The sequence below is a fragment of the Osmerus eperlanus genome, chromosome 9 (assembly GCF_963692335.1).
Source record: "Osmerus eperlanus chromosome 9, fOsmEpe2.1, whole genome shotgun sequence".
Lineage (NCBI taxonomy): Eukaryota > Metazoa > Chordata > Actinopteri > Osmeriformes > Osmeridae > Osmerus > Osmerus eperlanus.
Genome location: NC_085026.1, coordinates 13,160,768 through 13,174,752, shown reverse-complemented (window position 1 = coordinate 13,174,752; position 13,985 = coordinate 13,160,768). Strand labels below are relative to the sequence as shown.

Below are 13,985 nucleotides of genomic sequence, written 5' to 3'. Positions count from 1 at the left end.
TCCTGAGCCCCCGATGATAAAGAAAGGTTCACTCAGTTCGTTCCCACTAAAGTAACCTACTAGAAAAATGAATAGGCCTATCAAGAGGACACGCATAGACATTCAAAGTTGTTAATAAAATGTATTCATTTGGCGGTAAACCGTTTCCGAAAAAGGTTTGCCAGAATAGTTGACATTCAGGCAACCTGCAATTTTAACAGCTGTAAACTAACAGATTTTTTCTTCTTCCAAGTGTGGTGCATGGGGGGGGGGGGGGGGGGGCTTCCAACATAGCTTTTAACCCTTGTGTTATCTTCGGGTCATTCTGACCCATCAGTCATTGTGACCCACCGTCGTATTGCGACAACTTTACCGCCTACAAAAACAAAGTGAAGCATTTTCTTTTAACCGTTGGGCTGTCTCAGACCCCCCACATTGCAAAGGTTAAAAGAGAATTATTTTTATTTGTTTTTGTATTGGGTAAAATTGGGTAAACACAACGATAGTTCGTTATGAACCTTTGGGTCATGTGACCCGAAGGCAGCACAAGGGTTAAACAAAATTTGCTAAAAAGAAACTATTTTCTGAAATCATTGATATTGAGCTCTGAACTCAACTAATCCTGAGACATATCTTCAGGTCTCCTCCTATGCTCAGAAAGATTACCCATCTTTACTGCCAGGCCAGATTATTGGAACCATCTCTCGTGTGCACAATGTGGACTCAAATAAATGATATTTTGTCGCCCCCTTGTGGCCGTATGGTTGTCCCCTCTTGTATCCGCCATTTTCTTAATATTAGTCTTCTAATAGATTCTCAATGAACATGCACATCCAGCGCATTCAGGATCCCAAACACGAGCTCTGAATTAATATTTGAACAAAACGAACAGTAACAGTTGCAACCATACAAACCAAGCTGCCATTACTAATTTCATAGATGTCGTATTCAAGTTTGCATTGATACCAGTCTCACATGCATATTTTGTAGATCACAGGGATATGACACTTTTGCTCCGCAAGGTGGCGATGGAATCTAGTGAGTTTACGGACGACGCTCGTTGGCAGACAACTAATATTTGATTAGCAACTCGATCCCTAAAGCTTTTTTCATATCCGACTGGTTGGCTCAATATTTAGCCTACGTCAACTTTAGACAGACCAAACTCGTTTCATAACTATTTGACAGCTTCAAATTAGATTCGAGATCACAAGGATCAGGATCACAAATATTTAAACAATGAACACAAAGCAGGAACGCAACGTACATATTTATGGTAGCGCTAAAACAATAGAAAACGTAGGCCTATGAGCCTGACGGACATGTTCACATTCCTAGTTATCAAGAATGAGGAAACCATCCCAAGCTCAGCTTAGTGGAGCGTCTTTATTCTGCCACAGAAATAAGCCAGTAGTTTTGGAATAGGACCATTATTTTTTCACCAACATTGACATTCCGCTATAGTGGAGGTGATGATGGTATGGTTCAGAAGCCTGTGTGGAGGGGCTGTGAGTGGGAGGCTGGGTAGGGGGGGGGACGGGGGGGACTGTGGTTAATGGTGCAAGGATTGGGCGTCTGTGAGAATTAAGTGGAGGGGGAGGGTTTACAAGGTAAAAAACATTCATTCAGATACCCTTAGAAATGTAACAGTGAGAGAAAGGGATGTGCACACAGCCATGGTGCCTGCTCTTAGTCTTACAGTAAAACAAGGGGAATGCACACAAGTTCTGCTGAGTATACCACATTTATTACTTTGAACTGATTAAGAGAAAGAGTGGGGGCATGGCCACTCGCATTTTGCGGTTTTAGGAAAGCGGAGGGAAGGAAGGAAAAACAACAAAAAATTAAACGAGGAAGAAAGAGAAAAGCAGCCCACAGCAACAATGAACTTGTCCAAGAGAGAAACAGTCAGTAAAATAAGTTCAGCAGACTGCAAACAGGGCCCAATTACACTATAAAATTATACAATGAATGACCAAGGCTTAACTTAACTTATTTTTTTGCTTTCGACTTCCTTCCCCCTCCAGTCTCCCTACCCCTGCCCCTCTTCTCTACATACTCTGCCCAACGCAAACAACTGAATACAGGGCCATCCTGAACATTAGCTTCAGTTCTCTCTTCATAACAAAAGATGGGAGTCATAAGAAACAAACTCTTGTGGAGGTGGTGACGAAAAAGACCCACAACGAACATCCGCTGCGCCCCGGCTGGATGACTGGATCTCCCATGGTGGGGTGGAGCTAGTTACAAAGAACAGACTGAGACAGACTGATCCCCATCTCCACAAAGGGGGAACTAGAAGTAGTAGTCGTTGTCATCAACACTAAAAAAACATCCACTACATTTCTTTGTGAAAATTACAGAGTTGCTCCTGGACTGTAAAAAAAAAAAGAAAAAAAAAAAAAGAAATAAAGAGGATAATCATAAAAAAGAAAAAATGGAAACAGAGCATACAAGGAGAAAGCATACGTAGTGGACTGGGGAGGAGCGGGGCGTCAAAAAAAGGATTCACCTAAGGATGCTATGCATTTAGTTGTAGTCCTATGAATAATGGTTTTCTTTTTCTTTTACTACAAGTTCGAAGTAAGTCTTTAAAGTCAAAAGAAATCAAGAAAGTCTTCATTTAGTTTCTCTTTTTTTTTGTCCTTGGTTAATTTCCTCCCGTAAGATATCTGAGATCTGGTTGTGACGGGCAGGAGAGGGAGGGGAGAGGGGGGGGGCATTGCAGTCTTTTGCCCACAGTACCAACTGTTACTTGACACGTCCTTGGCGCTCCTGAAGGATGAAAAGAAAGAGCAAAAGAAATAATGAGTTCAGTTAAGTGGAAATGTGTAATATTACGCAAATATTAGACACTTGTGGGTTCATACATTCACACAACAGGCTTTTAAGACAATTTTGAGAGTACAAGTACACTAGCAATTTAGCCTCCAAATAAAATAGACATTATGGACAGATGGAGATGGGTTTTTAAGGAGTTACCTGAAGTCGGTAATGACTCCTGTTGCTGGGGTTACTGGAGTAAGGATCGCTCCCCTGGACTTCCACCTGCACACACAAAACCACCAAGGTTGTTTGTTTTTAAAGGGGAAAATGGGCACTTAAAACAGCAGAAATTTATAATTCTACATTCTGCCTTCTATTATTCATTCTGCCTGGTTAGAAAGGTCTGACTGAAGTTAAAATGAAAAAGGGTTTACATTTCTCTTGACCATACTTAACCTAAAACTGATGTATTCATCTCATGCTTGTTTTAGTAAGTACTGGGTCTCAACGCTGTCATGCACAGCTTCAGCATATCTACGCTCTATACTTAGAACAAATGAGTATTTATGACATCGGACACTTGGCTTTCCTAATATACCTCGTCAGTTACTAAAATACTTATGAATAATTACATAAACTACCAACATCCCTGGCCAGGATCAATGAGTCAGCCCCTGGGGCAGAAATCTATGAAACACTTAGTTTCACAATACACAAACTAAAAGCTAATGAGTTAGAGAGAATGAGAAAACCTGATTGAGAAGTAAAAGCAAAACTTTCGCAGTTTAACCATACAGTCAGGCAGTAATGCATGTCGATTAATGAAGAGCGGGCTTAACTACCGCTCCAGTCCCTGGTAACAAACAGGTTTCTTGCCAACATAAATAATGCAGACAACTATTCACACAATTAATTAACAATGAGTTGTTTTTGATGGAAGGGAACACATTTCATGAGTTGAAAACTATAATCATGCTTTTCAAGAGATAAACCTGCACACAGACAGGCGAAAACCAAGATAAAAACAAACCGTGTGGCTTCCTGCATGGACCCAAACATGTAAAATGAAAGCCATCAGGCAAGTGAATGGCCCTTCTCAAATACCAGCCCCTCTCATTGTGAAGAAGGTTACAATGCTAATGACTCCAAAACAGTGCTGGACAGTGCTTAGACACTGTTTGCTTGCATTGCCTTGAATAGGAAGCTCCGAAAAGGAAAAAACAAAAACTACTAATGAAAAACCCTTTCAACAGACTGAATCAGTGCCGTTTACTCATCACTGATGTTTAATGTAAGGAGTGGCCGTTTCCCCACAAGACAATGAGAGGGTGGACCTCATCGCATAACACAAAGCTGAAAACACGCACAGGCAGAATCACCAGCACACCACAGTTCTGGTCAAGGATACTTTTCTCAGAATTTTCTAAAAATGTTCTGAAGAATAGCAACAATTGTGTCCTTGTGGATCAGACTACTGCTAACATTTGACATAACCAGTTTCTCTGAATATTTTGAATTGACTTGGCTGCTCTGGAAATAGACAAGACTGCAGTGTCTCAGTTCAGTTTCATTAAGCATCAAAAGGTAGACATCTATACTGGAGACGGTTATGGGTACATGGTAGGGTAATATTTGTATACCTACATGTTGGTCAATTGAACAGCTGAAAGCACATGCCACAATTAATTTGACCGTAAACACAAACACTTTCCAAGCATCCCAATTGTCCTCCCTTGTCAATGAAGTGTACCTGTTCACTCGTGCATTAGATCAAAAAAAGCTAAGGACAGGAATAGGCATGGGGCTCTTCACTATTCCTGTGCTTTCAAATCCTTGTGGGGGAGTGGACAAGTGTACACCTGAGAGACTGGGTGGAATTGGGCACAGCACTCTGCATACTGTTCTTTGAGAGCTCAAAACCATTTATATACATGGTTTATACGTTTCCCTAACAAAACACTTTAATTTTCACAGAATGTATAATCATTTTCATCATCCCTGGTGAAAGTCCGGGGTTGGCTAGTCAAAAAAGACAAAACAAGCGCCGATTCGTTTTAGACATTTACCTTTTTCACACTCTCCTCCTCCTCCTGACGCTTCTCATAGTGGGAGAAGTCGTCGAAGATGGAGGTGGTGTGCTTGTACCCGGCAATGATCTTCAGCACCTGTCTGGCCTTGTCCAGGGGCACCTCCTGGGTGTCTCGGGAGTTGGTGACTGGCTTGTTCTCGTTGTTCTCCAGCCGGATGTGCCTCAGCTGGCTGTTGGGAACGTCCTTAACGAAAATCCAACGCACATCAAACCGGCCCTTCCACTTGTCCTGTGACCACACCCCTGCGCACGTGTTGTAGTCCACCGGCGAGCGCATTTCCGCCACGCCGCAGAAGTGGCCGCTACCGTTAACGCTGAACAGCAGGTAGAGGGGGCCCTTGGCGCCCAGTGAGCGGTAGGCAGCGTCCAGACGCTTGTTGCCGTGCTCCGTGCTGCACCAGATGTTGTACTTGATGGAGCGGTGGATGTCGTCCTCGGAGTAGCTCTTGATGATGAACACACGCCCCTGCTTAGGGTTCCAGTCAAAGTCCTTGGGGTTGTAGTTGTTGACCAGGCGCAGCTTCTCCAGGACAGGATGAGGCTCCGAGGGCACCACCACCCCACCTCCTACTCCAGAGTTGGGAGGCGACTGCCCCACCCCACCCCCTGCATCCCCAAACCCGTTGGCACGGTTCCGAGGAGGAACCCATCGAGAGGGCTGGGAGGGCTGAGAAGGGGGTGGACCCTGGGAGAGAGACTGCATAGGAACCCCCATCACCGGCTGCCCATTAGGAGGTAGCTGGTGCTGCCCCATGTGGGTGTGGGGGGGACCAACCAACTGTCCGTTGCTTAGGGGCAGTTGTGGGGTCCCTCCAGGGGTGGAGCCAGACTGGGGGGAGGCCTGGTGGGGTTGCTGGCCGTTGGTGGGGAGGGGAACCTGCTGGGGGGTGGAAGCTTTAGGCATGTTCCCCTTATTATCCCAAGTGCCGATGTCCATGTTGTGTTTGATAGGGGGAGGTGGCAGGTTGGTCCCAGCCATGCCTCCCTTGGTTTTCAGCTTGGGCTGCGGCTTGGCCGGCTTGCTAGCAATGTCCGCCCAGGAGGCGGCCTTCGCGGGGGCGATGGACACAGGGGGCATGCTGGGGGCTCCAGTGACCTGGCTGAGGGGCCCCCCTCCTGGGAGACCAGAGCCCACCACCTTGGGGGCCATATCCCCACCACCACCAATCTTAAGCCCAGCCATGCCCTGGTCCAGGCTGTTCATGCCAGGGGCCTTGTTGAGGGGCTCATTGGCAGCGAAGGGTGACTGTCCGTCGATCATGGCACCCCCTAGTGAGCTGGGGGCGTAGGCATAGTTGGAGCTGTAGCCAGAGCTCTGTGTGGACTGTCCCTGAGAGCTGCTGCTCCCCCAGGCAGAAAAGTCGATGCCACTGGGGAAGAAATTGAAACCATGCTGTCCCAGGAAAGGGTTGTTTCCCAGGGGGCCAGGCTGGCCAAACATGGCGTCCGGGAGGAAGTGGTGCTCCCCATTGCTCAGTTGTCCATAGGACGCCAGGTAAGGAATGGGAGGGTCTCCACCAGTGGACCATGCTGCCTCGTTGAGGGAGTAGGAGAAGCCAATGGAGGGGCTGTAGTAGCTGGGCATGTAGGAATCCGACATGGCCGTATAGGCATTGCTCTGGAAAAAGATGCGGGAGGCAGGATGGAAACATTGGTTGGTTAAGATAGTTTGGAAAAAGCAGGGTTTACATCAAATGTATAAATTACTTTAGAGTGGATTAAGACATTGTATTAACTGAATGATCAAGTCTGGGAGCCTGAATCAGGTTTGGATGATCAATGGAAAGTAATTTACAGTATACGAGTCATGAACTATAAAGGCGTGATCAGATGGTTTTTGTAATGGATTATGCACCCAAAAAGTGTGAATCACTTTTTAGGGCATCACTGGACTCACCTGTCTAGCCTGGGTGTTCAGGTAAGGCTCAAACTCATCATCATTCAAAGTATCCTTTTGGGTCACAGCTCCGTTTTGCACTGGAAGAGAAGAGGAGATGTGAGACATGAACACATCATGCTTAGAGACAAACAAATACTTGCATCTAAACATACATGAATCAGTTGCTGATTAATGTACGTGTGATCAGCCTAAATTAACATCACTGGTATTTCAATTTCTCTGAGTAATTTACTTGTACAAGAATCTGTTTCAAAAGGCATTCAATAAAAACATTGTGCAGTTGGGCACTGGACCGTAATCTTTGTTGCTATGCTGCAGAAAACACCTAGATACTTCAAAACAAACTAGCGTAATCAGTGTGACTGTCTCTCAGCCATTATACATTTTGACCATGTTGTTTATTTTAACTATATTGATAGACAGATGCAATTAGCCTGGTGTTGTACTAGCATGGGTGCAGCCAAGTTGTCACATGCGGAAAACATTTTACTTGTTGACATTCACCGAAGTGAATTGAAATCGCAGGTTAACTGTAATGTGAACACGGTAGCACTAAACATTTTAGGGGGTGGTGGACTCGTAAACAATCATACGAATTGTGAGACCGAAACACTAGTGGCCAGTTAGCTAGCTAACTTTGACCAGGGGCAGCATGTCGGAAGACGTGTCATTCGTCAGAAAAGCTAACACTTATTGCTACTCGCTAGCTAGCTAGCAATAAAACATGCGACGAGAGCGCGAAGAATGTTCTTGACTTCACCACCAGTTTTACGCTTAGCAGCTACCAGCAGAAGCGAAGCAAAATATCAACTACTTAGTCAGCTGCGCTACAAGAAAAGTTCAACCTACTCCTCTACTTAAAATTAACGCTAAAACTAAGTAACTTATTATATGACAAGTGAATATACTCAAAAAAATAACCTAACACTATGGCTGGAAGTGGTATCCGTGATATTTTTTGTAGGAAGGAAGGTGGCTTGGCTGACTACTGTAGCTGAAGATGGCTTTCCTGCTGACGGTGTTAGCCATCTGTAGCCTACTAGGCTAATAAAATGCCGAATATCCACGTGCAGCTACTATGTGAATTAACTAAAAGCAATTTACATAAGCATTAACTCCGCATATTTACGAATACCTATGCAAACGAGTTATGTAGCCCAAAAAAGCTTGAGTAACTGGCCTGCTGGACTGCTAGCTAGCAGCATGCTAACACATCGCGTCGCACGAGCAGGGTCTCCCAACGCTACCAGGCAGCACGTAAAAGATTCGTTCACTCAACCTTCTTAACTTAACATCTTAATGTATCTTACCTTTATTTCCTTGGCCTTTCGGTCTCTGGATTGGGTCCAGGTGATTCATGAAGGTTTGATTTATGAGAAGAGAGGAAGGGAAAAATATATGAAGAAATTTATAGTCACCAGTCAGTCCTTTAGCAGGTGGTCAGGCCTACTGCACTAGCTACAGAGAGACACTGTCTTGGTGCTAACTCGCTATCCTTGCGTCTCGGTGGAAATTTGGCCTCGTAAATATTCAGAAAGTGCCTCTCTTTACCTGTTCAAGAAGGCTGCTGGCTGACATGTCTTTCTCCCTGGAGACTTTGTAATTTAATTCGTTTCTAATTCAAGCAACAGGGTGTGAGAAATGTCTATTTAATAGTTAGCCAAGTGCCCCTCTCTCTCTACAGAGCTTAGATTCTACACAATGGCGGGCTGCAGTTCCTTCGATCTCAGCGCTGAGAGTCGATTCAACATGGCTGAGCGACCACAGCGAACCGACAGCATTTATTCATGAAGAACATGCGCCCCTCAATGGCACGGAGGAGCTTTTTTTAACGTGGCCTACCTACTGTAACTCTAAATTCAAAATATAAATAACCAATGTTACATGAACGCAAACAGATTTATATTATGCTATAGAATCAAACTAATGAACCCAAAACGTAATATGCTCAATATAGTTGGTCAGCTAAATACAAATATTTTGTTGAAAAGTTGGATAACAAGGGAGACAAGAAAATCATCAAAGCCCAGTAGCCTAGGGGTTTTCTACGTATTAAGCCAAATCAAACATTAGTGGTCTTAAATATTCGATTGGTAGTACAACATTTAACTGACTCCTGATATGATATGTCATGGAAAATAAGAGCGACTTTTCTAAGTGGCCTCTGCCTCCCTGTCATTCCGTGTCTCATCCAGGAGATGTCCTCCGTGTCGCGGGTTGCGTGGAAGGCTGTAGAAGATTGAAGTGGACAGCTAAAAATGTTTTTCAGTCTCTTGCTAAATAACTTCGTCACATTATAACGCCAACTCAACAAAGAATGCTGACAAAGAATCCCGTATACATCTATTCTTGTTCTTCTCTAACATTTCTCTGAAATGTTACGTGGGTAGTAGGCTATCCTTTCAGTGGCGAAAATCTGCTATCAACTTTGGGGCGGACAATTACAAGACATCTCAAAAGCAATTCCTGAGGGGGACACCAAAATTACTGCTGTAACACATAGCACATTAAAAAAGCGCCACTGTGTCCATAATCAGCAAAGCGCTTTCATTGCGTATTATTAATATTATTCAAATTACATAGTTATGTTTACAGGGATTTATTGGCAGGAACAAATCATATTTTTCCCCGGATTGGGGGGGTCGTGTCCCCCTCCCGGGATTCCCGCCTATGCCTTCCATCACTAAACCACATGGCAGCAGGGGAAACTGTGGTGTACACGAAGCCCTCTCTATACATGGCCTTATCAAGAGAACTGGTTTGGTCCAAGTGTTCACTACCATTGTATCACAACATTCTCTCTCTCTTTCTTTCTCTCTCTCTCTCTCTCTCTCTCTCTCTCTCTCTCTCTCTCTCTCTCTCTCTCTCTCTCTCTCTCTCTGTCTCTCTCTCTCTCTCTCTCTCTCACAAACATGTTGCCAATCACAGAAATATTTATATAAATCACAGCCTCTTACATACTTATATTTACACACACACACACACAATAATTACACATATATACATGTTATATATGTATTTTCACTCTCCCTCCCTCGCCCCCACACATGTGCACGTCCTTATAATAAAGTTACCCTTTCATCCTTTGTCAGTTAGTGTGTTGTTTGGATCGTGATGAAGCACTACAGACTTACTCTTTGGATCTGCCTGTCATCCACTTTTGTGTTTATTGTTAATGAGCAGAGAGGTCCATACTCCCACAGAAACTACAGGCTTTATCCTCTAGCGGTGTATATACCACACACAGCTGCCTCTTCATTAAAAAGTCCCACTGACATCAAGGGGCTATTTTGTTTGTTAGTGCTAGGTATAATTAAACCATTTAAATTGTGCACATCTTTCACTTTAATTGTTATCATTCATTATTTTTGTGTGTGTGTGTGTGCTTCTTGTTTGTTATATATTGAAAAAAATCTGTACCTATGCATATACCTTTACAATTCTTTCACCTGTATTTCTCTGTTCAGTCAGTGTCCAGTTAAAGTTGATATCATGAGCTGGGGTTCGAAGACTGTAACCCTGTTACCAGTTATTGAAAGGGGTAAGTGTTGGTCAGATGGTATGTGACTGGTACCTGAGACTGCATGACAAGCGGCCAGAAATACACACACACATACACACACACAGCCTTTTTATAAACAAGTCACCTCATTAGTTTTCCGTTTCATCTATGTAACAGTAATCATTTTTTACGGGAGAGGCCTTGTGGTGGAGTGGAATAAGGCATGGGTCATCATGAGGCAACCTCAAAAGGTGCTCTTACATTTTACATAAATGTGCAAGCTATAAACTACATTTACATCTAGCACACGCTCCCATGCAGAGCGACTTACAGTGAGTACAGGGACATTCCCCCGAGGCAAGTAGGGTGAAGGGCTTTGCCCAAGGAAACAACGTCATTTTGCACAGCCCAAAATCGAGCCGGCAACCTTCTGATTAATAGCCCGATTCCCTAACTGCTCTGCCACCTGACCCCCTTAGCGACAACATAAACATTAAGGATGTAAAGGTTGGTATACTAGGAAAATACTCTTTGATTCCTTGATACAGCAGCATGCCTGTCACATATTTACTTTCAGGTCAGAATAATTTTTGGGGTGTTAAAATATTTTCCAGGGAGAGTTTCTTGCGGCCGCTGCCGATTGGACAGGTGGTGCAGCGTGGCGCAGACCTGGCAGTTTTTCAGCCAGTAAAAATAGCTGCAGCCTCCATGATGTCACCGAGGAATAAATCACTGTCTGAACTCTCAGGATCACTGAGACGCTGCAGTAGAAATGATCTGCAGGCCTGCTGGGACGCTACACCTCTTCTTGATCTCTCTGTTCTTTCTACCACTCCATTTCTATCCCTGTCTGGATGTCTGTGTCCCCGTACTGAGAGAGAGAGAGAAAGAGAGAGAGAAGGAGAAAGAGAGAGAGAGAGAGGAGACCGTAGGTACTCCCCCTCTTTTGTTGTGTCGTGGTTCACCCCATACTTTCTCTCTTTCTCTCTTTTTACCTCTCTCCTTTCTGTCACTCGCTCTCTCGCCACTCTCTCTATTTGTGTCTCACTCCTTATTCTAAGTTTTACCCTGGCTCTCGCCTCTCAGCTTGCACGCTCATGTTTCACTAGCCTTGCCACTATTCACTCTCTGATGGCAACACTTTGGTTGAACTCTCTATGAGCCGCCGTCACAAGGGCACCTTGTAGGATCATGTGGCCAGAGAAGGTGGTAGGTACATGGTGAGATGTATAGCGGAGACACTGTGTGCCCTCATCCAACCATCTATTCCATCTTCACCATCTTCAGTCATGTTCAAGGCTGAAAAAGAACCGTCATCTAAAAGTGTGGCGTGATCTCACCGCCATACCTGGCATTCTGAGGTGCCAACACCATGCAGCTGATGTGGAACCAGAGCGCCTGTAAATCTTTGCTGTTTGACCATGTGACATGCCACATTTGTGATCCCGAACCCCTCCACCCCCCACTTCCCCCTGCCATCCATGTTACTGAACTAACCTCCAACTCCCCAACTCCCCTTCTCTCTCCAAGACTTGGGGCTGTCAGGAGCCTTAGAATTAAAGTGTATATAACAGATTTGTACCCCCAGGTGCTAGTGCTTAAATGTTTTACTTATCAGCAGACAGGATATGTCTTGTCATCGTTGTCAATGCCAATGCCATCCAGCTGTCACGGAACATACAACCTAATTTAAACCAAATTTTCATTTAATTCGTTTTCACCAACCCTACAGGTAGGTGAAATGTAGGGAAAATGTTTTGCAGAAAAGACATTCCATTCAATGTGTTCTATCTCAACTTCCCCAGCCCTGGTCCTGCTCTGTTGGAATTTCCGTCAGGAAGGTGACAATCCCCTGTCCCCAGAGCAGTGTGCATGACATCAGCGACCCTACAGCAGTGCCTCGAGCTTTGAGCCGCCGGGGATGCACGGCGGGACGACATCAGGAATGTGGCACTCGCCAGCCATGGTTGGGATGCTGTTAATTCACATTCTGTCCATTTGAGAGGGTTAGTCCTTAATAAACAGTGGCCAGGCCAGCCTAAGGGACAGTGAATGTATATATATGCTGCTGTAAGCTGCATTGCATGTACATTATTTACATTTACATTTAGTCATTTAGCAGACGCTCTTATCCAGAGCGACTTACAGTAAGTACAGGAACATTCCCCCGAGGCAAGTAGGGTGAAGTGCCTTGCCCAAGGACACAACGTCAGTTGGCACGGCCGGGAATTGAACTGGCAACCTTCGGATTACTAGCCCGATTCCCTCACCGCTCAGCCACCTGACTCCCACATTATGTGTGTGTGGGACGTCAAAAACCACACTCTTTGCAGCATGGCCATTACAATAACACAGTTTATTTAATATATTTCTGAACAGCATCTCAGAATGAAATAAGTACACTGTGAGTAAGATAATGGTAACCTTGAATCAACAATTCAACCATAAATGCAACATTCAATAGCTCTTTGTCCATAGAGTTTTTAGCAGTCGTCATTGTATGTGCATGTTTATGTGTTTGTACAGCAGTGTGTGTGCGAAAATGTAATTGCTTACAATGTCTGATTTGGCTATGGCTGACTTGAAAATTGACTTTTGTTTCCATAAAGCTGGACAAAGAAAACGATGGACTTTAAAAGTCAGTTGAACATGACAGCTTTAAGAAGACAAACCTGCTGCATGGATATACTGGCTTTAATTCTCATGATTTATCACTAACATTTGGGGGAAGCAAGTGGCCTTTGTCAAACCTGTCCATAAGTGGGCCAGTGTCTGTCAGTCCTCTGGGATGGGTCTGGACAGCTGAGAGGTCTCTGTGCATGTGTGTGTGTGCGTGTGTGTGCACAAGTGTGTATCTGGAACCGGACAACGGGCAACAGCTGTATGTCTCTGTTTCTTTCTTTTGCCCATACACACACCCTCACATACGCACTCACATACGCACACACTTCGAAGCAGAACTTCATCTACGACTCAGGCTAAAGTAGGCATGGATAAACAACAGTGGAATCCTTGGAGCCGACCCTTTGGGTATTCACCAGGCTGTGACCTTAATAAAGACTGTGTTGTTTCAGGAGTTAGCTTAAACTGTCTCAGTTTCATCTTGCACTGTCCATCTAACTATGTCCAAACTGTGTGTGTGGTTGATTCTAAGGTGCTGTTTGGTGTGCACTCTTCAAATAACCTTTTCTTGTGTTAGTTTGTATTGGCTGACCATGGCAGGACTTATAAATGTCCTTAGATGTGACTTTATTTTACTCAACAGCTTCTGTATTTTTAGTAATGTTAATAAAGTATTCTGGGTGTTATGATCTGAATGGTACTGTAAATAAACTTGGTTGCTGTTACTGTTGCAGCATAGGAATCAGGCGGACCAATCAACTGGACCCAAGGAGTTCACATTTAGCCCCAGAGGGGCGTGGCTCAGATGTAAGGGGTCACAGGCAAAGGGTGACGTAACTTAAGTTTATTTTCAGCATACACGTAAACGAACAAACACACACAAGCACATGCCCTCACAAACAGGCAAGTGAACACGCAGATGCTGGAGGTGCAAATTCTATGCACGCACATCTTAATTAACGTGCATCAAAACACACTCACAAACACACAGGTGCATATTTATATCAGTGTGTTCCTTGTCAAGAGAGTCATCTGTCCAGCCCTCCACCCTTCACTAGTTTGGTAACCCCATGACAAGTGTTTATGTACCAAATGTACATGAACATTCACACACACACACTCACATA

At 44.4% G+C, this 13,985-nt stretch overlaps 1 protein-coding gene across 1 annotated transcript; it reads right to left on the bottom strand.

Moving 5' to 3' along the window:
• Window positions 1-1,704: 1,704 nt before the first annotated feature.
• Window positions 1,705-8,531, bottom strand: ythdf2 (YTH N6-methyladenosine RNA binding protein F2). Its single transcript, XM_062469172.1, has 6 exons — window positions 8,286-8,531; window positions 8,045-8,069; window positions 6,732-6,811; window positions 4,812-6,452; window positions 2,962-3,027; window positions 1,705-2,754 (listed from the first exon to the last, which is right to left on the bottom strand). The coding sequence occupies exons 1-6, from the start codon at window positions 8,310-8,312 to the stop codon at window positions 2,731-2,733; spliced, it is 1,863 nt and encodes a 620-aa protein (XP_062325156.1). The 5' UTR covers window positions 8,313-8,531; the 3' UTR covers window positions 1,705-2,730.
• Window positions 8,532-13,985: the final 5,454 nt, after the last annotated feature.

What these genes read in the sequence shown, in the direction of transcription:
- ythdf2 (XM_062469172.1), bottom strand. Translation starts at nt 8,312, where the DNA reads ATGTCAGCCAGCAGCCTTCTTGAACAG. An exon ending in CCAGCAGCCTTCTTGAACAG is followed by an intron (nt 8,070 to 8,285) that starts GTAAAGAGAGGC and finishes GACCCAATCCAG; the next exon opens with AGACCGAAAGGCCAAGGAAA. An exon ending in AGGAGGAGAGTGTGAAAAAG is followed by an intron (nt 3,028 to 4,811) that starts GTAAATGTCTAA and finishes TTGTGTGTGCAG; the next exon opens with GTGGAAGTCCAGGGGAGCGA.